Consider the following 26,471-nt stretch of genomic DNA (forward strand, 5'->3'; position numbering starts at 1 on the left):
TTTTAGATGTCTTGAGAAAAACTGAAGAAAATGCAATTTTCATCATCTTTCAGCTTCATAATGAGTCCCAACATTGTTTTGGGGACAAATTGATGATTATGTGTGCTCTTGTTGGCTCAAAATATGAAAACAGGGCAGGGGCTGTGCTGTGTTCTACTGGTGTGATGGGTTTTATACAAGAGATGAAGGATGCATGTGGGCATCCTTCTGCCTGGCAGGCAGCCTCTCAGGACCTGAGCTGGTGGGGTCTGAACATTGGCAGTTTTGTTTGGAAGTGGTGCCTGGAGTGAACATTTAGGAGCATGCTTAAATTTTGTCTGGAAAACAGCAAGTTGGAGCAATTGGAAACAGTGAGGGAATGACAGGGAGAATGGATAATCACATGCCCAATGCTCGGATTTATTTGCTTTAGTCCCCTTTTTACTTAGCAATTCATGTAAGACCATGAGAGCCCTATTTCTTCATGTCTCTGAAACTTCTGGAGTAATTGGTAAAACTCTTGACAGGCCCTTAGAAAAAACTTTTCTAATGTAAAGTTTTATGTGTGGCTTAATTATTTTCAGAATTAAATCAAGATACGGGCTTAAAATAAAAACTACACTAAACATGGCTTTACAGTAATTACAGAAATCAGAATAAAAGTAGTTAAATTAACTGTGATACTTTTTTAGACTCAGTATTTTTTCAAGTTTGTAATTATTTGGTCTTTAACTTTTGTATAATTAATTTAAGAATCTACAGGGAAGATGCTATCCCATGTGGAACTTTTGCCAAAATTACTAATTACCTAAGTAAGTGGTAATTGCACAGTCCCCTGTGCAAATTATGTCTTAATCTTTTGATGGAGATTAAGACATAATTTTGGCAAACATGTTGGAGTATTCAGACTGCTGCATAGTAATAATAAATGAAGCTATTGATTTGTCTCCTCAGTTTAAGTGCACTGTTAGGTTAACATTTCAAATTCTAGAAACATCATTTAAATAGAAAAAACAGAGGTAAGTTGTATCTTGAAATGTGTAGAATTTTTTTTATAGGAACTTAATACAGTGATATTTTTTGAACTCAGTATTTTCATTTTAAAAATCACCTGCTCATGTGTATATATAGTCTTGTATTTTCTGATTATCACACATGCCACACTTGCTTGAAGATCAGTTACATTGCCTCTTGTGCTTTCATTGGAGAATGTAATTATGCTGCAAGAATAAATAAGGCACAACACTCTGCATCCATTTTCTCTATTGCATCTGAAAAATACTGGAGAGGAAGTGTGGTAAAGCATTATTAACACTCAGAGTAGAATTTATGTCCCTTAAGGGCAGCCTTGTAAAAGGCAGGTGTTTAGTTTAATCTGGTCATCTCATCCTGCTGTGAGTTGAAGAGAGATGCAGCATTATCAGTCAGTCACTAGGTCTGCCTGTATTAGACATCTGCATTAGACGTGGGTGCATGGCCTGGGCCTGAAATGCCTGTTATTATCTTTCTTCTTGCTGGAAAAGTGGGTACACATGTGTATGATCCAGTAAGATGTACTTTGGATACTTTTGGGTTTGGAGGGAATAGCTAAACTTCTCAAGTAAGTGATCAGATATTCTATTTCATTAAAATTGTCTGTGCCAATGCCTGTTTACCTAGTGAATTCACATAACTGGCATTTGATTTAGTTCTACATAGACAGATACTTCTACTCTTTCTGAGTTTTCCTTGTAAAGGACAACAGTTTGGAAGCACAGTATCTGTGCACTGGATGTTTCTTCACTTTGCAGGCATGGTGACCGCCCTTTTTTTCCCCTGATTTTCTCTTTTCCCTGTTTTTGCAAGTTTGGTAGGCCTTGATATTTTTACATTGAAGAATGGGCTACAAGACATAAAAATGGTGTTGAAGCACTCTTTCCAAAGATTTCCTGATCTGCAAAATGTCCATTTGAGAGTCAAGTCTTTCATTAATGGTTGAGATGAACTATTGTAGAACTGGACGGTACTTTGAAGTTTTTCCAATTACTGGAATTTACACAAATGGAGAGGAGATGTTCAAATAGGTCTTCTGAGGCATACCTAAATGTTCCCTTTTTCATCTACTTCCTGTTCAGTAGTTTAGCATTAGACTTAGAGACTTTCAGAGGATATTCTTAAGTCAGTGGAAGTAAGTCCTGGCTCATGTGCTTCACAGTCACACTCACTTATGAAAAATAAATATATTACATTTTGGAAACAGATTATGCTGTTAAAGAAAAGAAAGCATTACAAATTTATTCCTCAATAGCTTTCCTTTGTGTTATGTATTTCTTCCTGGCTCCAACACTAGCTTTGTCCCCATAGCAAAAGTAAACATACGGCAAAAACTAAACACTTTTGCTTGCTTACAAAGAAGGAAAACAAGCACTTCTTTTCATAAAAATAGCCAGTGTTTTGGGTTATCTCTTCTTTAAAATAAAACTTAAAAAAAAAAAGTAGTGCTAGTTCCTCATCCTGAGAAGCAGATGGGAAGCAAAGAGCTCTTTGAAACAGTTGATAGCATTTTAAAGGTGGTGTGGCTGGTGGGGTGGGACTGTGGGATAGGGGAAGTAACAGCAGTATGATGGTTCCAAGAACGTTTCACTAAACCATAGAAAGCAAGTAATAGGCAAAACTGTATATTATTCATTTGTGGTTGGTGAATAATACTATTTTTGTGTAATAGGTAGTGACTACTGTTTTCCTTGATTTCAAATTTATTTTGGATTCAAGGAAGATGATAATTGAATAACTAAATCAAATATGTATTTTAATGTTCTAAAATAATTCAAGAAACTGAGTATTCACTTCCAAAGTTTCAGAATAAAGAGTTGATGGAAGCACCAAACTGAGGCACAAAGTTACCATTATGTAGAAAAAAAGTTTGCACAAAACAAATGTTAGGATGTAGTGAAAGTTGAGGAAAGGCTACGTGTCAGTTGGATGTTCCTGCTTTCAGTCCTCTGGGCTTTCATAGCCACATGCCTCCCTGTCTGTTCTTCCATTCACCAGTTACTTGGAATACAAGCATCACTTTGGGCAACACAGACAAATCTGAAAAATCTGTATGAATCTACAAACACTGTGTAAATCACCAACTGTGCTTCCTAGTTAGCATTTAGAAGAGACTAAGCCAAGGACAGGAATTATGCTTAAATTCATTTGTGGCCTAAATAAATGGCAAATTTTTTTTGACTTTGCTTAAAAAAGTTTCAGGCTATCAAGTAGATATAATCCAATAAGTATGAATGAACCCACCCAATTTCCTCAGACTTTTGTACAAAAATTCTCATTGTTAAAAAATTAATTACACGATGGTTCCAGGCTACGTGCACAAAAGGGATGGACAAATATATTTCTCACTGCAGCTTTGTTTTTTCTTATCTTTATAGGTGTTAGGGAGTGATGCAGAGCATGAAGTGCCCTACATGGCAATTCTAGGCTTTTGTGATGAAGATTCTTCTGAACCTACCAAAAAAACTCCCAATTATTTATAGTGTTAACACGTGTACTGGTTAGTGCAGGCTGAGCTTCACAAATGCACTTCATGTAAGCTTCCTCATAGTTAAGCAGTAATGTCTGCTAATCATGACAGGTTTTAGACTGGATTTTAGCTACTGATTTCAGAACAAGTTTGAGCTTTGATGCTGAAGAGATCTCTCTTGAACTGTCACCTGCCCTAGTCTGTGTTTTGGCATTTGTCCATTTTGCCCTCTCTGCCTTATTACAGAGCTTAAGAATGGGAGCTACAAACCTCAAATGCAATTTCCTACAACTGCCATAATTTTATAATTGAAGAGGATTACTAACTTGTCTGTAGATTTGATATTGTCTTTGGTATTTTAAGATTATTATGACTGTTGCTGGAGGATGGGATAGAGAAAAGCTATTACATTGTAAATCTTTGAAATTTGGAGGGGAAAAGACCCTGGAGCTAAAAACCCACTTTTTCATAATTCCCATCCAATTTTATTCAGATTTAATTGAGTTTAAACAGTTCAGTTTAGACACCCAATTTCCCTTCACTTGATTTTTTTTCTCAGGAAACTGGTTTCAGCCTGCCAAATCCGTGTCTGAACGTGGCTGTTCCAGGGCGAGGGTCCCAGGCTGCCACGAAAGCACTGGACTGCATTATGCTGGGAGCTGACAGAGCAAGATGATTTGGAGGGAAGCAAGTTAGTGAAGTCCTGCTTCCTATCCTTAGCTCCATCAGCCTCTCTAGAATACCTCCTGGGAGAAAAGGTTCTCGCAATTGCTGGGAAACTTGGAGAAGCAGACAGCCTGAGCAGGCTATCTCCATTAAACCATAGTCTCTTTTCCCTCCTTTGGGGGCACAAATATGTGGCACAGATCCTACCTCCAGAGTGGGAGAAAAGAGTGGGATAAATGGAGCCCTGGCTCCGCTGACTGATGTAGGATGTAGCACTCAGCTCCATGAGCCATCTCCCTCTCTGGGATAAGACCTTCCTCTATTGCCAATTGAATTCCTGCATCTCAGCTGACAGAAGTCTCTGCTGTAATTTCAGGCTGAAACCCGTGATGATGGGTGCATGGCCCTTGTTGCTGGCCCTGCTAGAAACTGACTTTCCACTTTTTAAAGCAAAAGCTAGGAAATGACTTTAAAATAATTTTAATCTGTTTTGTAACTATACATAATAGAAACATATTATGACACAATCCTCGACGTTGCAAATTATTTTATTTTCAAAAATAAGCCTACAATAGAAAAGAATTAAAAGGTCTGTATATCTATTATGTCTAAATTTAGGTTCTTTTGCTGTAGGGGTTTTTTCCCCCTAATCAAAGTGTATCATAATACAAGGCCCCAAAACAGGAAGCACAGTGCAGTACTTTAGTTTACCTTTCTTTTAAGGGATTAATTAATGTGTAATATCATGGGAGAGATGGAAGAGTTTCAGCTCCTCCAAAGGGTTTGTTTCAAATGTGCAGTCTCAATGAAGTTTAGGTACAAGGAAAACACAACATACCCATGAAGACTGCTGTATTTGCAAAACAGCCTTAGTGTTATATCTGTTTCTTGAATTCATTAGTTAAGGTCTTTTGGCAGAAAACTTTATGAGTTTTACTAGTGAGATAGTCTTACATTTTATAGTGGTGAAATGTATAACAATGGCTAGATATTTATCATCTTTACAGAAATTTTTTTTAATGAGTTACACTATCGCTTTCTTTTCAGAACGAGTAGTTTTTAAATTCAATTTTATCTAAATGAAAGGTCATCAGAGCATACAGTTCAGATTAATTTTTCTTCCAAACAAAATACCATTAAATTTTAGTATTGCCAGGTATTCCTGTCCATGTTATTGTGAGGAAAGACGCGATGTGAATATTTGGCTGTCAGCTCATCTGATACTATCTTTTCTATTAAAGAGCAGAATGCACATTGCCAACCTTTTGTTATCTAGTTTCCCGACTGCAGCACAGTGTCGGGTTCTGCCAAACTGGCTTACGTTTGTTAAGTGCTCACCATGGACTTTAGTTATCTTTTCCTGGTAGTCTGCATCCTGCCACTTAGCTGTAAATGTCACACACTCTTCTTCATTCATGCTTCCTACTAAGAGTTAGTTTTATTGAAATTGTGTGCAGAAGTATGCAAGTGGGCAGGGGAGAAAAATTAAATTTATTCTAGCCATAGGTGCTGCTGAAAAGATTTCTGTAGGGAAGAGGTAAAAAAATACTGTTCTTGATGGTTGTACCCTGTCTGGTGAGAGGAAAATGGGAAAAGACCCATAAAAAAAGTCCAAATGTAGGAGATAAAAAAAAATTTATTCTGATACCTTAAAGCATAATTAGTGAGAACTAGTCTTTTTTCTGTATTTGCATAACATGTATCCAAATTTAACTTTCATATTTTAGCTGCAGGTATTGATTTTTCAGATGTAATCTTTCCCTGTAATTAACGAGAGGACAGAAATAATAGAAATACAACAGAAGTCAGTATATGAAATGCTAAAAATTTGTTACCATTTAACTGGTTGCAGGATATGCTCCTTTTAAGTATCTGATCTGCTGACAGATTGAAACTATACTGTAAAGTACACCATCAAGCCAAACTCTTGGTACTTCTGAATAATACTTCACTATAAATCTCCAAGAGTGTTTTGCTTTTTAGGACATTTTACTGCAAGTAAAATGTTGTTATACATCCACACAGAAGATATTATGTAAGATTAGAAAAAAATGTTATTTTGTCTCAAACCAAGTGAAGGACAATTTTCAAAATGTTTCCATAGCAGGGAAGAAATTCCATGTACTCAGAGGGGGAGAAAAACCCAATCCAACAAAACTCCCAAAACATCTTATTGTGGAAGCAAACTGCCTTTACATTATTCTGAAGAATGTCAAAATCATAATATTCAATAGCACAGCATACCTACATGTGATAATAGTGTGCTTTTGACTGTTACAGAAGAAGGAGTGTAGGATGCAACTGTTGGAAAAGGTGTCTACATAGCTGCACATTAGTGTACTCTAACTGATAGGAAATCAAGCATTTCTCTCCAGTAGCTACTATCCCTAAGTATTTGTTATGTTTTGAAACTTGTTCAACAATTTTTCTTTTGTCTGATTTTTTTATGGTGACACAAATTTCTATTAGTGATTTTCTTTTCTTTTTTCCCTCTAAACCTAAGCTACCTTCTCTTTCAAACTAATCAGACTAAAGGCTCAGTCTTTCTCTTTTTCCTGCCAAGTGCAGACATGAGAATTTTGCTTTGTTTTAGTATTTCTCTGCTGAAGATGAGGGTGCTTCTGGGAGTTGCAATTTCAGTAAATACCTTCTTCAGTGGTGCGTTGTTAATATAGTTTGTACAGTGCTCCATGTTAAATTTCACCTCATTGATTATCATAATACAGAATTGCTTCAGAAGTTTAGTTCTGCCCCAGGGGAAAATACCAAAGATTCCATTCCTGAAAGCTGCTTTTGCTTCACTGACAGATGACTTTACTAGATCAAATAGGATGATAGCAAAAACACAAGATCAAAACTGTACATTTATCTGTCCATCATGTATAGCCAAGAGATTTTTGCTTTTCAGATAACTTTACCACAAGTCAAATCTTGTTATATGTGGTTTTTTTGTGATTACCTTAAACTCAAGGATCATGAGATTACTGTGAATCTTTATTGTCATTTCCTATCCCATTCAGAAAAATAATGTATATTTCTGTCAAGGCATCTGAAGCAACTTAAACCAGATGTTAAGAATTTGTCCTGTCTCTTGAATTCAGAATTTATATAGGTTTTTAAGGTATTTTGTAGATCCATGGTAGAAAGTGGTGGGAAGCATGCTGATCATAACATAAAAAATTACTCCAGCTGGTACCAATTGTGGTCTGAAATGGCACAGCCACATCTTGGTGGCAACAGCTGTTGTTGTCAGCTGTAGAATGCTCACTCACTATCTGCTTGCCACAAGTACCCTAAAAAGTTTTTGGGTGAAGTTCTTCTGCAAAGCATCAGGCATCAAGGACAGCCAAAAGAAGGCAGACCCATGAAACACAGGCTGTCTTGTTAATGTGTTTGCACTGACTTCTCACTGAGCAGTGAGAAGGAAAATGTTCTGTCAGTTTGTGTGTGTCAATTTAAGCATCATATGAAAACTGCCTTTTGCAACTGCTGGGATGCATTTTCTACATCTGTTAAACATCAAAATGTTCTACAGCAAGAAGTATACTTATAAGGAATGGACAGTAAAGAGCAGGTTTTCTGAAAGCTCTGGAAAGTGTATATTTGACCTTAATATATATTAAAAAAAAAGTGTGAAATTTATCCTCTGAAAGAGATAAAAGAGGTTCCACATGGTCTTCAGAGAAGCTTATTAGAGCTCTCTGTTATTTTGATTGCCCATGCCAGATATATTTTACATACAGCTTTCTTGAAATTGAGATAATTTGTCATTCCAGAACTTGATAATGTTGGTGTTTTCTTTGTTTAAGAAACTAATTAACTTTTGTTGGCTGCTACTTCTGATAAACTCGTATGAGAGTGATTTTGTTTTCTCATTGTCTCTTTTCCAGCCAACTGTGTCTTTTGTCCTGCCTCCAAGGGGAGGCTTTACTCTTCTGTGGGATCTGTAGAGCAATGACAGTTGTTTCTCAAACATTTATACTCAGGGATTGGAGTTCAGTAACCATAAAATGAGTATTTTGAATTGGTAATTCACTGATTGTTACCATCAAGCACTTCTACTTTTGACTGCCTACTACCATTCTGTCCAGTTCCTTGCTTTCTATTATCTTAAGGTGGCAAAGGGTGTATTTGCAACTCACTTTTTTCAGAGTGTGGAATATAGTCTTGTTCTTGATGAGCTACAGATAAAAATGAGTGGAGTGATGATTAATGATTAATAAAGCTAATGATCATTGCTACATTGTAAATGCCTTCCCAGCTCCAGCATGCCTTATTCCATAACAATGTCTTATGTCCAGTTTGATATGCCCTGTTACCAGTTTCTGTTTTCTTTGCCATTTGTCAGTGGAACTAAGAGAAGTCACACAGTGAATAAGCTTCTTCTCTTTACCATTTGAATGGTGATAAAATAATTTAACATTTTTTCTGTTACATTTTATATATAGTGACTTCCTCAGGTCTCTCATTGTACCTTGAAAAATCATTAGCCTGAATCCCTTATGAACCTGTTCCAGCCTGTCAGCATTCTGTTGAGAGAGCATACATGAAAGCTGAACTAACTGTTCTGCCAGTGGCCTACTAAGTTTGTTTGCCAGGTGAAATATCTACTGTTCTTTTGTACCATTTGTCTGCTAAAATAGCTTACACTTCTGGGGCCACAATATTACCCTGAAAATCATGTTTGCTGTTTACCTGGTTATTCACCATTCTGCTAATTCCATTTTGTATTGGTAAGTGGGTCATTAGCAATTCCTCTTGTTTCTGTCCAGCTGCATCCCCAGTGAACCCTGGCCTTTTTCCCAGCTCTCTCCCTTGTTGTTTTCCATTGCTTGCCAATTTGATAAGATACCAGGCAGATTCTGTTTGATCCACATGCCTAATATTTCTCTGATGAGGTGGACAGAGGTATGAACAGTGAAAGGGTGGCCTCTCAGTTGTCAGTCAAGGCATGCTCTGCTTCTTGGCTGCTGTTGAACCAAACTGTTGATTTTTAGACTGTATGTCATGCAAACTCACAATCCTTTTGGGGAGTTTGTTTTCTAGGATACATCTGCTTCCTATAATGTGATGTGCATTCTTCACAGGTACATGCACCTGTGTGCCCCTGTTCTGAATGTAAAAATGAGTTTTCTAAAATGCATCCGAGTTAGCTGTGAACTCTTGGTTTGCACAGTTGTGGTTTCAGTTTAGCAAGAAGTCCAGGTCACTCTGCATTTAGGGCTTGTGTCTCCATTGTATACAGTTAATGTAGCCCCATGCTAAATGCTGACTATTTTCCTAAATGCTTCTCTATATTTTTCTAGTTGAAAAATAGTTGGTTAGCTTTGAGCAAAGAGATGACTTGCAAGAAAATAGATGCAGATGAATGATAATTCTTTGTACTTAATTGTGCCTTCTTTTGTCAAGAGGCCATTTTAATCAATTTAATATGAATTATTCTAACTAATGGTTGTAATATGAAGATAACAGCTTCAGTTGTATATGGAAGAAACATTTAGTTTCTCACATAAAAGTATGATATAACTACCAAATTAAAGACAAAGTTAGTTCCTCTTTTGTTAAGCTAGAGATTTAGAAGTATTAGAGTAATTATTTTTATCTTTGAGTGTAAAGTTTTTCTGATAAGTTGACTCCAGCTGGCATCATGCCTTTCTCTAAAAGTCCACTTATCTTCATTACTTTGCTAGTAATTTTAAGCTATCTGTATCTTGCTGTACAGTAAGACTTCAATACTTTATTATCATTATTGTTAATAATAATAATAATAATAATAATAATAATAATAATAATAATAATAATAATAATAATAATGAATGTTATCAATTAAATGCTCATACAGAATTTTATTGTATGGTAGGAATTCCAGTGATACTGTCACAAAATTTTACTCTCTGGTTTGGTGTATTTTAAACTCTTATAGTAGGAATGGTCTCTACGTTTGTATTTGTGGTATTGGTTTATGGAAATTGAGTGGTACTGCTAACCTATTTTTCAAAAGATAGGTCTAAAGCCAAGCAAGAAAGGTCAGCTTTAAATTGAAAGACTCACAGGAAAAGTTTTCAGTAGGAACAGTGAAAGAAATACACTGTTTTCAAAGTGGTTCTTGATAAGTTATGGGAAGCTTCATGCAATAAAGTTGGTGTGCCAGCAGGGATCTGAATTTAGTAGCTTAGCCAGCTGCATATTTCTGCTAACAGAACTTCAAAGTGAAATCTTTTTATTGTATTGCTAAGTACTGTGTTGTTAAAACAGTGAACTTCTGGATATTCCATGAAAATTTTGATTGAATATATGGTTGAACTTTTATTTTGGACACTATTATACAGATGAACTGAAAGTGACATGGAAAAGAAAAAAAAATGTGTATTGTTCATGAGCTAGGTTATTGCTTATGTTTTGCAATTTAAATAAAAGAAAATTCCAATAAGACAGACTAACCAGAAGTAGTGACTTTGATTTTAGTTCTATTTCCAAAACACAGAGAATGAGAAAAATCCATGTACCAAAGGGAAAACAGTGTAATCATTAGAAAGAAAGGTTATTTTCATCCTCCCATGCTGGAACTAACATTTGATTCCAAATTGAAAATACCATATTTGTTGATCTAGTGACAATAGTCAGGCAGATGATGTTTTTGTGGTGGCACATGAAGCTTTGCTGGGACTGAGGGCTGTGGATGCTCTTTAAAGAGCACCAGTGCAGTGCTTCAGGAGACAGAGATGCTGTGCAACACCTGCCAGGTGGGGGACAGGCTGGTTGTTGCCATCAGCTCAGCAGTAGTTAGCACTGCTCTTTGTTAGCACAGGCTGGGGAACCTGCAATGGCTGTTGCATTTTGCATTTCAGGTTTTTTGTTAGTACTGAAGGATCCCTGTGAAGTTAGCAGAGTGCATTATTTCCTTGAGGTGTTTGTCTCATTTTATCAAGATAACTATTTCAGTGCAAATCCAATAAATATCTCTTGAGATATCACAGATTGACAAAAATAGATGGGATCAATCAAGTAACTCAGGCATAGGAGACTGGGAGTAGAAGTATTGGTTTTGGTAACTCAGAAGCTTTTTGGTGTTTTCTTCCAAATGGACTGAACTGTTGCAGGTGGAGTAGCACTGATATGCATTTGTCAGTTTTTCTTTTAAGCTCCTGAAATCCATACTTGATAGATCTTTAATTTCCTATATTTTTTGAAGATTTCTAGGAACCTTGCAATCCTTTCTATGCAGTCTTGAGCTCTAAGGTTCTAGCTCACTTTCTCTAGGTCACAGAAATGTGAAGTGCCCTTTGTCAAAGCCAAACAAACATTCAGACAAAAAAATCCAACCCCCAAATCCTTCCTGCCAATTTCAGCTCTGATGCCTTAAGTTGCTCCAGAATGCTTTCCTGTCCTGGCAGATGTTTCTCCCATGTTTTATGAAAACAAATGAAGTCATTTTAGCACATGAAGATGTCTTCTGTTCTCAACCTTTGTGTTAGGTCATTTACTGCTCTCTGAAGTGTCCCTTGTGCATTCATGATTTTCTAACACATTCATCAAAGTTAAAAGCTTTTGGGATGCCACAAAGACAGTTTTCTGGTATATCCACAACCCAAAGCTATGCTTCTTACTTTTGTCTGCCATGAAAAAACAATTAACTCCTGTAGTACAGGATTTTCTTTTTTTCTTTTTTTTCAACATTATGTCTTGTAGATTACATGACAATTTTCTGTCTATCCCCATTCTGCCTTATATCTTTTTTTGGTATTTGTTAGTTCTAAGATTAATCTGTCAGTCCTTCAGTTGAAAATGAACATGACATTTCTAAAAGATTCTGGTGATATGTTTCTACTGATTGTACTAAAAAGCTGACTATCTTTAAATATGGTTCTTTTTTTCCTGTTCAGGTATAGAAGGAAATGTACTTTAGGAACAAGTGCAAGAATAATTTATAAATCATGTCACTCATTTTCACAGTAGTTAAGGTGCTTCTAGATGACACTTTTATAGATTAGTTTTTATATGCCGTTTGGATTACTTGTCTACATGACTGCATTTATACTAGTAATAGTCATGTTATGATAATTTTTTTTACTTTTTGGGGTCTGAGTTTTTGGGTATATCTAGTAACTGAATAACTTATGATTTTCACAAGAGGGCTGTGATAGTACAGCTCTCTAATAAATGAAGCAGTATTCATGCTAACAATCCACAATCTGAACTCATCTTCCTAAAAGAGCTTCAAACAGATCAGTTTTTATAAAATGACAGTCTGTGCATATTTTAGTTGTGAACAGAAAATTTAAAGCATTTGTTTCCAAACATAGGGAGTGACCCAGAATCATTCACCTGAAATCTTATCTGTCCCAAAATACACTGTATTATTTGAGCACTCTCATATTCAAAGACAAATGCCTTAAAGAGCTCTGCTTTAGAGCACTGGCTCAGCAAATCCTTCTCTTTTCTTCTTTATTAGGAACTCTATTATCAGTTACTCTTGTATTAACTTGGGGAAACACAACGAGTGTGTGTACTGACACAGTTTGTACGTGAGAAACGTGGACGTGGAGGATTACAATTTGTAGAGCAGAATTCATATGAGAAGAGATAGTGGGTAGAAGAAAGCATGTTTTGTATGCCTAGCTTTTTTTCCTCCCACATGTGATACACCAGTCTCTCAAATATTTACAGGAGTATGCTTTTTGATAATATAGGATTTGTCTCCAGCACCATGTCCAAGAGTTAAATGAAAATGGTTTTTAAACACAGTAATAATACGTATGGTCTGCTTAAAGGGTAAGTGATACAGTAGCATGTTTTCTGACTGCTCTTTACTTAGTCAAGTGCTTTTCCTTGGTTTTCTACATATTCATGTTTATTTCTGAACTGTTTGCTTTGAAAACATAAAAGAATAAAGAAAGAAGATCACCTAGGAGTTAAAGAACCTACTACAGTTCTCCATTTCTATAATGTTAATAGTCAAGGAAATTTGAAATTTTAGATCCTTAGTGCCATAGGCTAAACAGCAATCCTCTGAAAACGTTAATATTTAATTTGGCATATTTGCTCTGAATGTTAGCTATATTAAATATTTGTATTTTCTCTGAGCTTGAAAGAAGCTTAGTATTTTCAGCATCTTGTGTAATTCCTATTTCCAGAGATATATTAAGAGGTTATTTAAGGTCACCCCTGTGTTGCTGTCAAAAGACAGCCTTCATAGCCAGCAGACCATGCTAGCCCAGGGTGAGCTGGCTAGAAACATCATGTTTGGCTCATGTACTTTGTTTCAGCTGCTGAATTGTACTGAAAGACATCTGAAAATACTCTGAGAATAATTTAGGCAGTAACTTCTTCATTAATTAAGAAATGAATCCATTAAAAAAATTTAAATACTTAGTATCTGTCTGCTCTGTATTCGTGCAAACAGCAGCTGCAATTAAGGCTGTTGTAGCTGAGAGGGGAGAAGCAGTGTCTGCGAGTGGGATGGCAAATGGACCCTGGTACGCTGTTCCTGCTAACATATGGGCTGCTATTAGAAAGGAGCACAAGAAATCTGGTGGTGAGCAGTGCATGAGGAGCTGCAGTGCCTTAATGAAGGCAAGAAGGGAAGAATAATTGACATGGAGAACAAGTCAGGATCTATTATTTGAATGGGCCCTTTGGTGTTTCAGTTTGACATGCAAGCTAAAATGCCCTATAAAATGAGGATCAGCATGAGGCTGACTTTATGGAAATAGAAAGCCTAACCAAGGTATAACTTGGTTTGCTTTCTTTTAAGATTTGTGAAATTCTTGAATCCTCACATAGCTACCATTTTACACCACAGAACAGTCTGTATTTAAATTCATGGGACTCAGGTGTTTCTCACCAGGGAATTGATTTTATTTTGCTTGTGATACATCAGCCTGATAACCAGCTGCAAACAAGTAGGAAACTGTAAGTCCTTATGAAAATCCCACTGCAAATTTGCACAATTTAACCTAATCAATTTGTGGCAGCCTGGGGGTGGCAATAGTGGTTGCAGCCTCACAAGTCTGGGGATAAGTACAGTCTTGCAAAGAAATTATAGGCACCGGAGAAAGCTGAAGTTGTGTATTTTTTTGTTGTCCTCTCCCCTGCCTCCCCCGCTTAAGTTCTGTGGATGACACTTGAATTACCACCGTGCCAAAAGCTAGGAAATGAGTAAGTGTGGACTCAGTGCCATAATTCTCTTCAGAGCCGGGCGGGGATTCTGCTGGCTTGCAGCAGAGCACTTGCAAAAAGCTAATACTCTTTACTGGTTAGGAACAAGGATTTTAAAAAGCTTTTAGCAGTTATGCTGGATAGTGCTTTTCAAGAGCAAACAAATAAATGCAAAGATGAAATGAGGCTTCATTGTTTCCATCAAGAGGCAACATATTACAATGATGGAATAAGTTCTCTCTCAGGTATTCTCGTGGCTAAAATTGCTCAGAATAATAAGCTATGTAACAATCAGATGTATCAAATATTAAATTCCACTTAATAACTTGGTATTAGGCATTGGACAACATCAATACTTTTCCACTGTACATTTACTGTCACTTCACTAACTTTGAGGCTCATTTTTCACTTTCTCTTTTACTTGCTGTGTCCAAAAAATAATCAGCAGCTGTACAGAGTCTCCATGGGAAAATAAAACCCAACCACTTAAATTACAAAGGGGGGAGGGAGAGGGAGGAAACAGTATTCAGAGGCAAGCAAGGAAAATAGTTGTGATGCATGAAACTCATAATTTCTATTTTAAATGATTACATGAATTGGATGACACAGAGCTAAGGAATCAGGCTTCAACTTTTTAGCTTTATTGACTAAAATTCGTACTCTGGTAAGGAAAAATGTAGTAGGAGACAACTACTGAATATGAAGACAGAAATGTAGAATTGCCTTGGTCCAATACCCAGAACTGACTGTATTAAGCACTGGATCACTGCCAAAAAAAGCAGCATTAAGAGCTATTTAGTCTCTTTCCTTGTCTTTTTCACAGAGCCAAGTCACAGAATGATGTGCTAAAATATGAGATGGAATGACTTAAGTGAGGTTCATGACAAAAATGATGGAAACAGGAAGCTGCAGCTGATAATGAAAATCATTTCTGAAACCTATAATAGGGGTTTATTTATATACAGTTTAATAATTCTCCATGTTTAAATATAAGATGATGCAAATGGAGCAATATTTATTTCATGTGGTATGATGACAACCTTGATCCTGAATGCCAGATAATCCCTTAGATATGCACTTTCCTTTCTGTGCCATTTGGCTTTATGTATAAATCTTTGGTTGCATTTAATGATTATTCAGGATTTTCTGTTTTCAAGGTACTACTTTAGCCTACTTGGGATTTTATGTCTGTGAGAAAATGAACATTTTTTTTCATTTCCCATAGATGAGGGGAAGGTACAGAAGGAGACGGTTTCCACACGTATCAGTGCTGCTTTATTGCAACATTATTGTGACATGCTTCTTATGTTCTAATGCCAAGTTATTGCTGTGGCTTCTTACTGTTGTAGCAGAACAAAATTACGAGGGGAGTTCTCTCCCTAATTCCTGAGTTCCTTATCCCATTCCACCCCATAGTAACAACCTGTAACACTAGAGGGAAGATGTTATGGTTGTGGAATTTCTTGAAGACTGGTATTGCCAGAGCCAGATAGCTTATCTAAGTAGTTATTCCTTTTTAAATTTTTTTTATTATGTTTCCTCTCCCCAGATTGCTACTGCTGCTTCCCCTCAGGGTTGCTGTGCAGTGCTTGTGCTCTGCTGGCTTTGGCCATGATTGTGCTGTTCTTGTACCAGGATTCCTTCAGGGGAAACCATTCATGTCTGACTTGCCTGTGTGTTGTGGAAGAAGAAAGCACGCAGGGAAATATGCTTACAAAGGTGTATGACCAGGAAACTGCTACTCTCCTGTGGTGTTTATAAATTTTATCCTTCATCTTGTCAGAAATAATAATTATTTACTTGATTTTTTGACTTAGTGTCACTGAAAGGTTGGGATGTTAAATTGAAGTTGAGATCAAATCTGATGTGCCCCATACCAGCAGTAGTCTATTTATGTATACATATTTTATTAATTTTGTTCTTCATCTTTGAAAGGGATTTTATTCTCTGAAATCCTTAAAATTCAATAATACCTCAATTTCATGGAATGGTTTGGAAGTTACCGTTTTTCTTTTCTAAAGTCTGCAAGTTGGAAAAGCATCTATCTTTTTAGCTACTTAAACTAATCTTTTGACTTGTGCCATGCATTATCTGTTAGCTTGTAATTCACTTGGTTTGGTGCTGATATTCTGTTTTCTTGGTGTTTGAATGAAAATGTCTAAGACTTGCATCCTTGCAGCTGCTGTGTCTGTCTCAGCCCTAACAGCTGTTTCATGTAGGTGGCACACTCAGACTGACAACGTTCTTTCCAACAAGGATTTTTCTCCATTCATCCATATGTGGCTTATTTCTGAAGTTATCCATTTCCCTCTTCTCTAAGTAACTGAAATAATTAAAATCTGTTCTTAACTTCAGAAGAAATTAGAGTTTTTTTCTTTCCAGTCTTAAATGTTTATGAGTTTTCAATATTTTAAAAAAAGATTTCACTTTAAGAGTAATAATTTTGCCTCATGGAGTCTCTTTTCTTTCTATTGTAAGAAAGCATAGCCATATAATTAATTTTGTAGATCTTGCCCCTAAGGCTATCCAAGGTAATGAAGTTTCAAAGTAAAATGAAGGTGAATATTATAGCATCATAGTGGTCACACAGGACTATCTGGGGTAATTATGACTGTTGTGATAATATAGATCTGAATTTGCCCCTGATGTATTTTTCTAGCCTCTTTAATGAAGCTAGCTATAGCAGAAGAAGTCAGCATTTGCAGGTGTCTGGGAACAGCAAAAAAACCCTCATGACCTGTCAGCTTCTTTTCCTATGCCGGAAGTCACAGTCAGTTATCCCTAAATTGAAGTTCAGCTAATATTGCTGCAATATTAGCTAGGGGTTTCTGCTAGGGGTGGTGAGCAACTTTCCCAGGAAGATGGAGAATTGTTTTCTCCACTCTGTTGTTCAGTGGCAGAAGGAGTAACAGGGCCAGGAAATGATGGTTTTCTTGCATGTGGTTTCACATAAAGCAGTTCAGCCTTTGCTGTGGTAACAAACATTATCTGTGATTGCCCTATATTTTTGGCACTCATGGATCTTCCCAGGAGTGACTGGTTTCTTGCTATGGCTTTCCTTTCAGAGTGGTTAATAACCACTCTGAAGAAAGCCTCATGTTTCAATTTCTTTTTTCTTAAGCTTCTAACTATTTCTGCATACTAAAAACTTGAAAAAGTAGAAAATTATAATAAGACATATTAACAGTAGGATGGATAAGTGAGTCTCCTTGAGATGATTTCTCTGTTGCTTTGTTTTGCCAATATCTGGCCAGAGGCAGTTATGAGTGGTGAAGAAAGTTCTCTGTGTAGCTGCTTGTTTTGCCAGCAGTGTGCAGGCACCTTTACTGTTTGCTGAGCAGTGTCCTCTGCCTTCAGTTCGGTGGTTAACCCATTATATGAGGAATCGATTTTACCCAGCTACAAAGCACATGTGGTGTTGATGATGATCTCACACAAAAAAAGAAAATAGTTACTCAAAGTCAGGAAGCTTGCCAGGCTGAGCAGCTTAACCAAGAACAAAACCTTTCCCAGAGTAGCTGTTGCAATATTGAAGAGCTTGTCCTCAAAACACACTGCAGTAAGCTTAGGAGTAAAGCTTGTCCTTTTACCTAAGAGTGCAACTTCTGCCAGAATTGTCTTTGCTTTTTTGAAATTTTTATTTTTATTTTACTAGTTTTAAAGAAATATGAAAATTGTCACTAAAAAACAAAGCAGAAGGAAAATGGATTTGAAAAAAATCACTATTTTGAAATTCAGAACAAAATAAAAACTGGAATTAGCTCAAAGTAAATGGGTATCTGTAAATTGATATTTATCTGTGCCATCAACATGCATATTTAGCAAATTAGTGTCCCCTTTCAATAAGATCAAGCTCTATAATTGTCTTTTTTGGTAAGTGAAGGTTCTACTCAGATAAAGGGTGTCACAGTTATTCCATTTTCCTCATGAGTATTGCTTTATAGCAGAGGTGTTTCCTGCTTTGAAAAATCAGGGCATGCCCCAGTGCTGCGTGCCACACACCCCGTGGCCCACCTGCCCTGTGATGGCACCCACCGTGCTCCTGGAGGGGCTGCCTGGAATGAGTTCACTCTGTGACATGGTGGATGGCTTTCCAGCAATTATTTCTCTTCTCCTGCCTTCGGCTCTACAGCTGGTTTTGTGTCCCCAGTCAGGTTCTACCTGGTTATTTTTCTGTCCTAGTCGGGTCAGTTTGGTAGTCACTTCCCAGAAATAGTGTGGAATGGCTGTAGTGAAATGCTGCATACCTCAGATGGGGCTCCATGAGTGTAACTTGGGAGCAGCAATAGGGAGCTAGTTCCCTGTTAGTTGCCCTGTCTTGTTTTAATGATTTCTAAGAAAAGTATATTGTACCTGAATATCCCAATAGGAATGTTGCCTTGCCAACATCTTACCTAGAAATGTGAACACGTGGTCAAAGGAAGGAGGGAAGCCAAAAGTGTTGTGCATGGGGAGCACTGGGAAGATTTTAAAGGGTGGATGACATGAGACATTGGTGAGTTGCAGGTAATGCTGTCAACATGGAAATAGTGCCATAAAAGTTTCTAGTAGATTACATTAAAACTTGTTATTCTGAGTCTACATCAGTACCACATACAAGCTAGCTGATTTCTGGATAGCTTTGTGTGTCCATGTCAGCTGTTGTCAAAGGATGCCACATTCAAAAGTATGGAGGAATGAATTTCCAACTGGTGTACAGTCTGGAGATGTTTAAAGATAGCTAATTTTTGATGTATGTTTGAAAATAGGCTACCTTGGTCTTCTATTTTATGCTGTTTAAGTTTCACTTAACTTCCCTTCTCTGACATATTTTTGTCCAATAAAAGGGCAAATTGATTTGAGTAATTATTTAACACTTGATTAAATTAGCTTTTGCTTGAAAGTTTTGTGGGCTCTGTATGGCAATGTGGAAATTTATTGCACAGTTACAGCTGAAGGTAGCACTTGTGATGAAAAATGATAGAAAGAGTTCAGGGTATGGTGTGCAGTGTTATGCTCATGGTTGTACACAAGATCTTTTGCTGTTTTTTGCCCTGTCTTGTTCTCAGTTTGATAATTTCTAAAAAACAAAGTGTATTGCACCTGAAAATCTTGCAAAGACTGAAATAATTTGAAGACCATGGTAATACAGAATAAGGTTAGTTGCAGTAGTGTATGTTGCTGTCCTTGCAATGAGGTAAAATGGTTTTTACTTACTTAGCTTTAATCTTTCCATTTTCTGTTCAGATTTACAGGCTGTTATGTAAGTTGTGAATGGATTGTATGGAATAGAGTGACTCACCAAGATAGAACATAGTGCTCATAGCTGTGTTGGTACAGGGAAGTGCTCAATGACTCAGCTATAGAAGAGTCTGCTAATTAGAACTGCTGTGCATGTGGATTTAGATGAATATCTTCCCTGAAGCTGTCCAATACACATTCTGGCACCTCTTACTGCATGAATTACTGGGCAGGCTTTGCTTTGTGTTGGGCATATCACCTTTAAGGATGTTAAAGGACCTCTTGAGATTTCTTTGTTATGCCTTGCAGCTTTCTATTTATTTATTTATTTTTTGTTATCCATTCTTGGCAGCTTCTGCAATAGGGATGAAACACAAACTCTTTGTGCTTTGCCCTCCCAGTAGCATACCAAAATTTGAGGTTTTCCTTTTGAAATTTCTTCTAGTATTGCCTTAATCCTTTCATTGGTATCTTCTCAGTATAGGAGTAATCCCCCTGTCGAAATTCTGTCTACTCACAGGACAAGATCACAGTTTACATCTCAGTTTACATCTCAGTTTGGGAAGGTCTCAGTTGAACATGTTTCTAGGCTGAGGAATCATCAGACCAAATCAGGCCCTGGGAATGGTTTCTGGGTGGTGTTGGTCTCTGGGGGCTAGCTGAGTGCTCCTGACCTACCCCAAGTCAAGTTGGTTTTCTTTGGCTGTGCTGCTGTGCTGTAGGGACAAACACCAGCAATCCCAACTTACTTGCATTTTATGTTGTTACTAATATTGGTATGAATGCTAGCAGGAGTATATTTTATTAAAAAATGGCTGCTTATGATTTGAGTTTTAAAAAGCAAAATTGTAGGAGGAATTGTGATGAAGCTTAAAGTAGATAATTCTGTTATTGCAATTATAAGAACATACTCCTGTCTATATTTTGCAGACTTACATGTTAATTAATATTTCAAATCCTAGAATAAGCCATCCTACTACATATTGCAGCCCTATGGTATTTAGCAAATAATTTCTTTCTTCCAGACATCTTGAAAGTTGTGAAAGATGTTTTTATTATCACTGTATATGCTCATTGACTCATACCATGCGTGTACATTTCTATAAACATAAAATAGTTCAACTGTCCTTTTTGAAAATTACACAACTTCTTATTTTCCTGTTTGTTTAGTGCTGGTGAGCTAATTGGCTACAGGTTGCAAACTTGTCTGCTTTTGTGGCAGTGTTTTGTGTTTATAAGACTTTTTAGAAAGTGCTGTTTAACTGAGAGCTTTTGAGTTGTGTGAAAGCAGAACTGCATCTGCTGGTTAAGTGTCTTCTTTGTTTTAACAGCTCCACAAAAATACCTCTCCACTGTTACAGGAAAACCTCTATTTACTGCATAACCAGGTTTTGTCCACCTTTCAGAAACTGCTGCATGTATTTTCTCTGCTGAATTTGTTTAAGTGCATCATGTTGGGACCATATAAAACATATGAAAATAGAAAACAAAACCAAAAACTACCTGGCATGATAGAGTATTGTCTTTATCAAGTACTGGACAAAAAGGTCCATTTTCTTTTTTCTTAAGAACCTTTATATAATAAAAGCCATTTGAATTACTTTTTCTGTGCAATTAATACTGTCTCAGATATTCAACAGATATTTCTTAAGTTCATTGGCAGTCTTGCATTTTCAAAATAAACAGAACAGCCTTGATATCTGTAATATCAAGTTTTTGTGATCACTGAATAAATAGGTAGGATAAGAGATAATATGACACAGACTTAAATAAGTAGAGGTACCTTAAGTTCTGTTTGGATCACTTTAAAAGTTTTTCTATCCATTTTTTTCAGTTTTGTTTCCTTGCCTAGTCAATTCATTATCAGATTCTTGTTAATTTTCCAGATGAAACATATGAATTAAATAAAAAATGACTGAACAGCTGAACTGATCAAGTCTGTCAGAAGTTCCTTAGAGGGAGCTACTAAAGCTCTTAATCCTAACATGCTCTTAGCAAAGCCTTTAACATCATGCCTTGCATACCCAAACAATCCTCTGCTTGCTTTCTGTAACGTTAACATTGGTTTGTGACATGATGAAGAATACCAAGCGACTTCTTCAGATGGTTTCAGGCCATAAAAGCTTTAAGGCAGGAGATAAAACTATGGTCTTCTCTTGTTACAAAGTATTTTGACAGTCAAACTGGCATTCCCAAAAATGAAAGGATATTTTTAATAGCTACGTGGGATAGTTTTTAAACCTTTTTGATAATTGTGTTGGGGTTATGCTTTAGGCTTTGAAGGGCAGAATTAATATTCAGTGCAGGCCTTTAATTGGAAAAAAGGTGAAATTTTAAAAAACAATTATCAACTCCCTTTTTGTTTCAGTTGATGATTGCTTGGACTACATTGAAATTAAAGAACATCCAGTAAACTGTTGTTTCTTTTGCTAGGTAAAGTTAAATTAATTCAGAAGATCAGAGGTGTAGTTCAGTAAAAATAAAGTGACACTTATTAAATTGTTACTAAAGTTAAATGAGATCTTTTTATCAAGGTTTCTGTGTTTTGGCATGGTTATTGCCCTCTGCAAAACAGAATTACCTTGAGTAAAATGAGCCAGTGGCCTGAAGAAAGTTCCAAACTTTCCATTGTATTTTAATCAAAAATAATCTTATCTATTTCTGATCTTAGTGGTTACTCACATTTCTTTAGTATGTGTCTGCTATTGGTCACATATTTGTTTATGCTTACGTGACACTTGTATCAGGACTTATTATTATATTACTGTGGTTATATTATTAGTAAACTCAACCTGGTCCTTGGTTGCTAATCAAAAACAAGATAATGCACCAGATGCTTAACAAAAATAGCTTTCTTTTCCTTTCTAAGGCAACAAAGTTACTCCACACTGCCTGAACACTATGGTATATTTTACATATGTACACACAAATTCGATGATTTTATGTCAGACAAATTCACACAAATTAGTATTTCTATTTGAATTTTCATCTTTAAGTGAATGTTACCACAGTGAACTGGTAAAAGTGATAAAGATGCATCATCAGGACTAGGGCAGATATTTTCCTTTTTCTACTTTATTGTTAGTAGGAAGTTTGATTTGCCTTGGGTTTTCCTATTTATACATCAGTATTACACACAGAAACCAAAGTGATTTCTGCTAATGCATTTCTGTCAGTGGGCTATCTTTTGCATCATCCGTTGTTAATTTGGAATCTTCCTTTTGTTAACTCTCAGTATCACTAGGAAAGAAAAATGGCCTTGCTACTAAGCTTTAGCACTTCATTGAATTTAGTGTGGGCAATCCGTATGACTTCTGCTGGGGCACCTTGTGTCTCTATAGACAGAAATGTTAATAGTTTCTTCCTTTTACAATTTTGTTCTGATTGTTCAAGTTTGCAATCTGTCCGTATGCTTATACAGAGATCCCCATTATGAATGGCATTCAACAGAAAATTCCAGAAGATGTTTATAAAAGTAAATAATATTTAGCTCAAGCAGATGGAGACTACTGACTTTCTTCTTTCACTGTTCAAAACCCTGATAATTTGAGATATTTTTTTCCAAGGAGCTTAAGGGAAAAGAGACACAAACATCTTGAGCTGTCACTGACTTTGTGTCTTGATGGAAATGATGATAAAACCATCACTGGTGAGAACAGGTTAGCTAGAGGAATGATGTCCCCAGTGTGTCCAACGTGAGCATGAGAACCGTGACCCTTGGAAGGATAGTGTTCCACAGTGTGCTAGACTGAACAATTTCAGTAATTGTCTCAAGTGCTTGTGGTTTCTAAGAACCATTATCTTGTGTAAAAAATTATGTGTGTAGAAATATTAATATTTGGAGGAAACATAAAATGTTGGTTTTTCTGTGAATTGAAAAGGTTCATTTTTCATTTCACTAATAATTCCATTATTAGCACTGTGCAGATGGTCTGGGGATGTTTTATAGGTACTTTACAAGGCAAAGTAAAGTCAGTGAACATCATTTCTCATAGTTGCCTTTTGTTCAGGAAAAATCATGTAAACTGGAGAAGGCAATACAATATCTTGGACTTATTTAAAATACCAATCTTTTTGCTTAAGTAAAAACTATTTTTTTAAAGTGGGTTTAATTCAACACCAATAAATGTGAGCATCTTATTCTGAGAAATGAGTAACTTTTGCAGCAATATGAAACTACTGTGATGAGAATATTGTCTGATGAGTGGTCTTTAAAGTGTGATATAAAAAGCAAACAGAGAAGAAGAAGAATACATTTAACAGCAATGTTTAGAATCAGTGTGAATGGAGGAAGACTAGAGAGGTTGATTTGGTAAGAGCTGGACTTGGACTAGGGTTTATTTGAGTAGAAGTGAAGAAAATTTGCTGTAGAACTGTGTAACAAACAATCAAGCAGTTAATGATGTCTCCCTAGATGGGGGAAAGAAGCAAAGGAGTTGAAGATGAAACCGAGATTGAATCCAGGGGTTTTGTGACTCTGAGGGAACAGGAAAAGGAGGAATTTGGATAAGGATGCTAAACAACCACTTTCAGCTCCTGTTAATTGGTACATGCTCTGTTGTCTTCATTCCCAGCAGTTGAGAATATGGCTGTTGAGTTCAGCTTTAATGCTAGGTTTAAATTGGCAGGGAGATGTCAGGATAAAATCTCTGCAGAAATAGGTGGAGATGAAAGTTTGAGGTTATAGATCCCGAATTCCTGGAAGTGGGATTGTATCATGGTCCACTGAGTTGTAGAGGCAACTTAGGGAAGATGAGTTACCTATGAAGAAGTGAAAAAGAAAAAACCTGAAAGAAAAAGCAAAGAGAGAAGAAGAAATCCACCAAAAAGGCCAAAGGAAGGTTAAAAAGAGATTGGAGCTTTGAAAAGTAAAGAATTTGAAAGCATCCTAATTGTGACATTAACTACAAAAGGAAAGCATACAAATAAACTGAGGGGAGAATAAAAAATAAAGGGTTTTAGGGTTTTTCTTTTCTCAGTTTAACAGAAAACAGATATATATAATGATCTGAGCAAAACATAATGTAATATAGAAAGCAACTGAAACGTAATAAAAACTCCTTCAATAATTACTATTTTTAGAAAGATGTTAGGAAACGTAAAGGTTCTGTTTTGTCAGAAATGTATATATTTTACTTCATAGTTCAAATATTGACATCTCAGGGTCTTTTATACTTTGTTGTATTTACATAGAGAAAACTACACGCTAAAAAATTATTTATAGAATGACTCTAGATTTAAGTTACTGCATTTAGATAATGTACAAAGAAACCAAATAGATAAAGATTCTGGAATAAGTTATTAGTCTTTTACTAGGTAGTTTTCTTATTTTCTCTGCATAAAAATGTAGATTAGTAAGGAAATATATGTGATGTAAATATATATTTGTCATATACTTTCCCGAAGGTTGTAAACATGGTATTATATTCTTCAGATTGGCTTTATTGTCCAATAATTCTTTAATTAAATTGAGCTCTTTTTTATTTAAAGCTGTCTTTTGGGGAGATATTGCCTTAGATGATGAAGACTTAAAAATCTTTCAAATTGACAGGACGATTGACCTTACGCAGCACTCCAACGAAAGACTTGGCCATAACACAGGTATGCTATTTCAAACTTGTTTTAATTTATTTTTCCTGTTAGTTAATTCTGAAGACAATTTGTGTTTTAAATGTGGAAAGTCAGTATAATGTCTTGGATAACTTTAGTTTACACTTAAAAAAGTCGTTAAACAAAAGCTATAGATTCACATTAGGGAAAACAGAAGCAAAACATTAAATTTTATTCCAGCATTTCTGTTTACAAATGTCTTGTTGAATTGAGGAGCAGAAACTTGTAGGTAGATTAGAGTCTACTCTGCAGGTGGTCATGTGGGAAAGGAAATTGTACAAAGCTTTGATTTCATCGCTGAAAGTTCCTGATGGCGGAGCCCAAACACACTATGGAGAACATATGTGGTATCCTGGAGGCAAAATTGGAAGCCTAGCATTGTAACCTCTCCTTTTGCTTTTTTTTTTTACTGTTATGTCCAGCTCTGTACCCAGACCTAGATGAAACACTAGAATGTGTTCATCATCCTTTCTAGACATGCCTTGTCTAAAAAACCAATTATCTATTTGAGATTTAATAATGTTTCTATGCTATTGTTAACATACAATGCATTAGCACCAGAAGCTGCAATCTGATTAACAGAGGCAGCTGGGTATTCAGACAGATAGATAAAGAGATTTTTTTAAATGTGTAAATGTCTGTTTTCAAGGGAGAAAACATAATCCATGCCTAAATGGATGTCTGTCTAATGTCTAAAAATATTTATGCTTTCAGGCTGTGATTAGTAAATTGATAACTGAGAATTTGTAAACTTTCAGGTTATGATACAAAAAAGCCAACTTACTGAGAAAAAGTCTGGAAAAATGTTATTAATAAATGTAAAAATTTATTACTGAAATTTGTTTTCAGTTAAGCATGTTTTATGTATGCCTGAACTGAGCTACCATAACTTATTCCTGATATGTGGAAAAAAAATTTCAGACCAAAGAATCAATTTTGAATTTAAGCTTTCAATATTGATATATTTAAAAATATTTTTATTCATTCTAGGTAGATACTGTGATTAGAGTATTTTTATGACAACTTGAAAATTTATCTCCTTTTTACATCTACTTGTTTTTCCAAAACAGGAAAACTTTTGATCACATCTAGATCTGGACTAGATCTAAAAATGTTAATAGAATTAGTGGTCTCTCTGCTCTCCTCTCTTCCAAACAAATAGTTTTAATTGCCTTTGAAGATATCTCAGGCACTAGTTTTGTTGAAAAAATGTAGAACAACATCGGTCATTTCCCCTTGCCAGTCAAGTGATTTCTTTGGCTTGCTGACTCCCACTTCTTTTTGCTTTTCTACTTTTGAACTGCAAAATTGTTATTATTTTTTGATTTCCACACAA

General features: G+C 36.1%; 1 protein-coding gene across 1 annotated transcript in view; it reads left to right on the plus strand.

Annotated features, from left to right (window-relative positions):
- TLL1 (tolloid like 1) overlaps positions 1-26,471 on the plus strand; it is a 125,960-nt gene that overhangs the window by 30,037 nt on the left and 69,452 nt on the right. The window contains exon 2 of the mRNA XM_054633207.2: positions 25,016-25,126. Coding sequence (XP_054489182.1) covers positions 25,016-25,126 — 111 coding nt within the window. The remainder of the gene's footprint in view (positions 1-25,015; positions 25,127-26,471) is intronic.

Source organism: Agelaius phoeniceus, chromosome 4 (genome assembly GCF_051311805.1).
Source record: "Agelaius phoeniceus isolate bAgePho1 chromosome 4, bAgePho1.hap1, whole genome shotgun sequence".
Classification (NCBI taxonomy): domain Eukaryota; kingdom Metazoa; phylum Chordata; class Aves; order Passeriformes; family Icteridae; genus Agelaius; species Agelaius phoeniceus.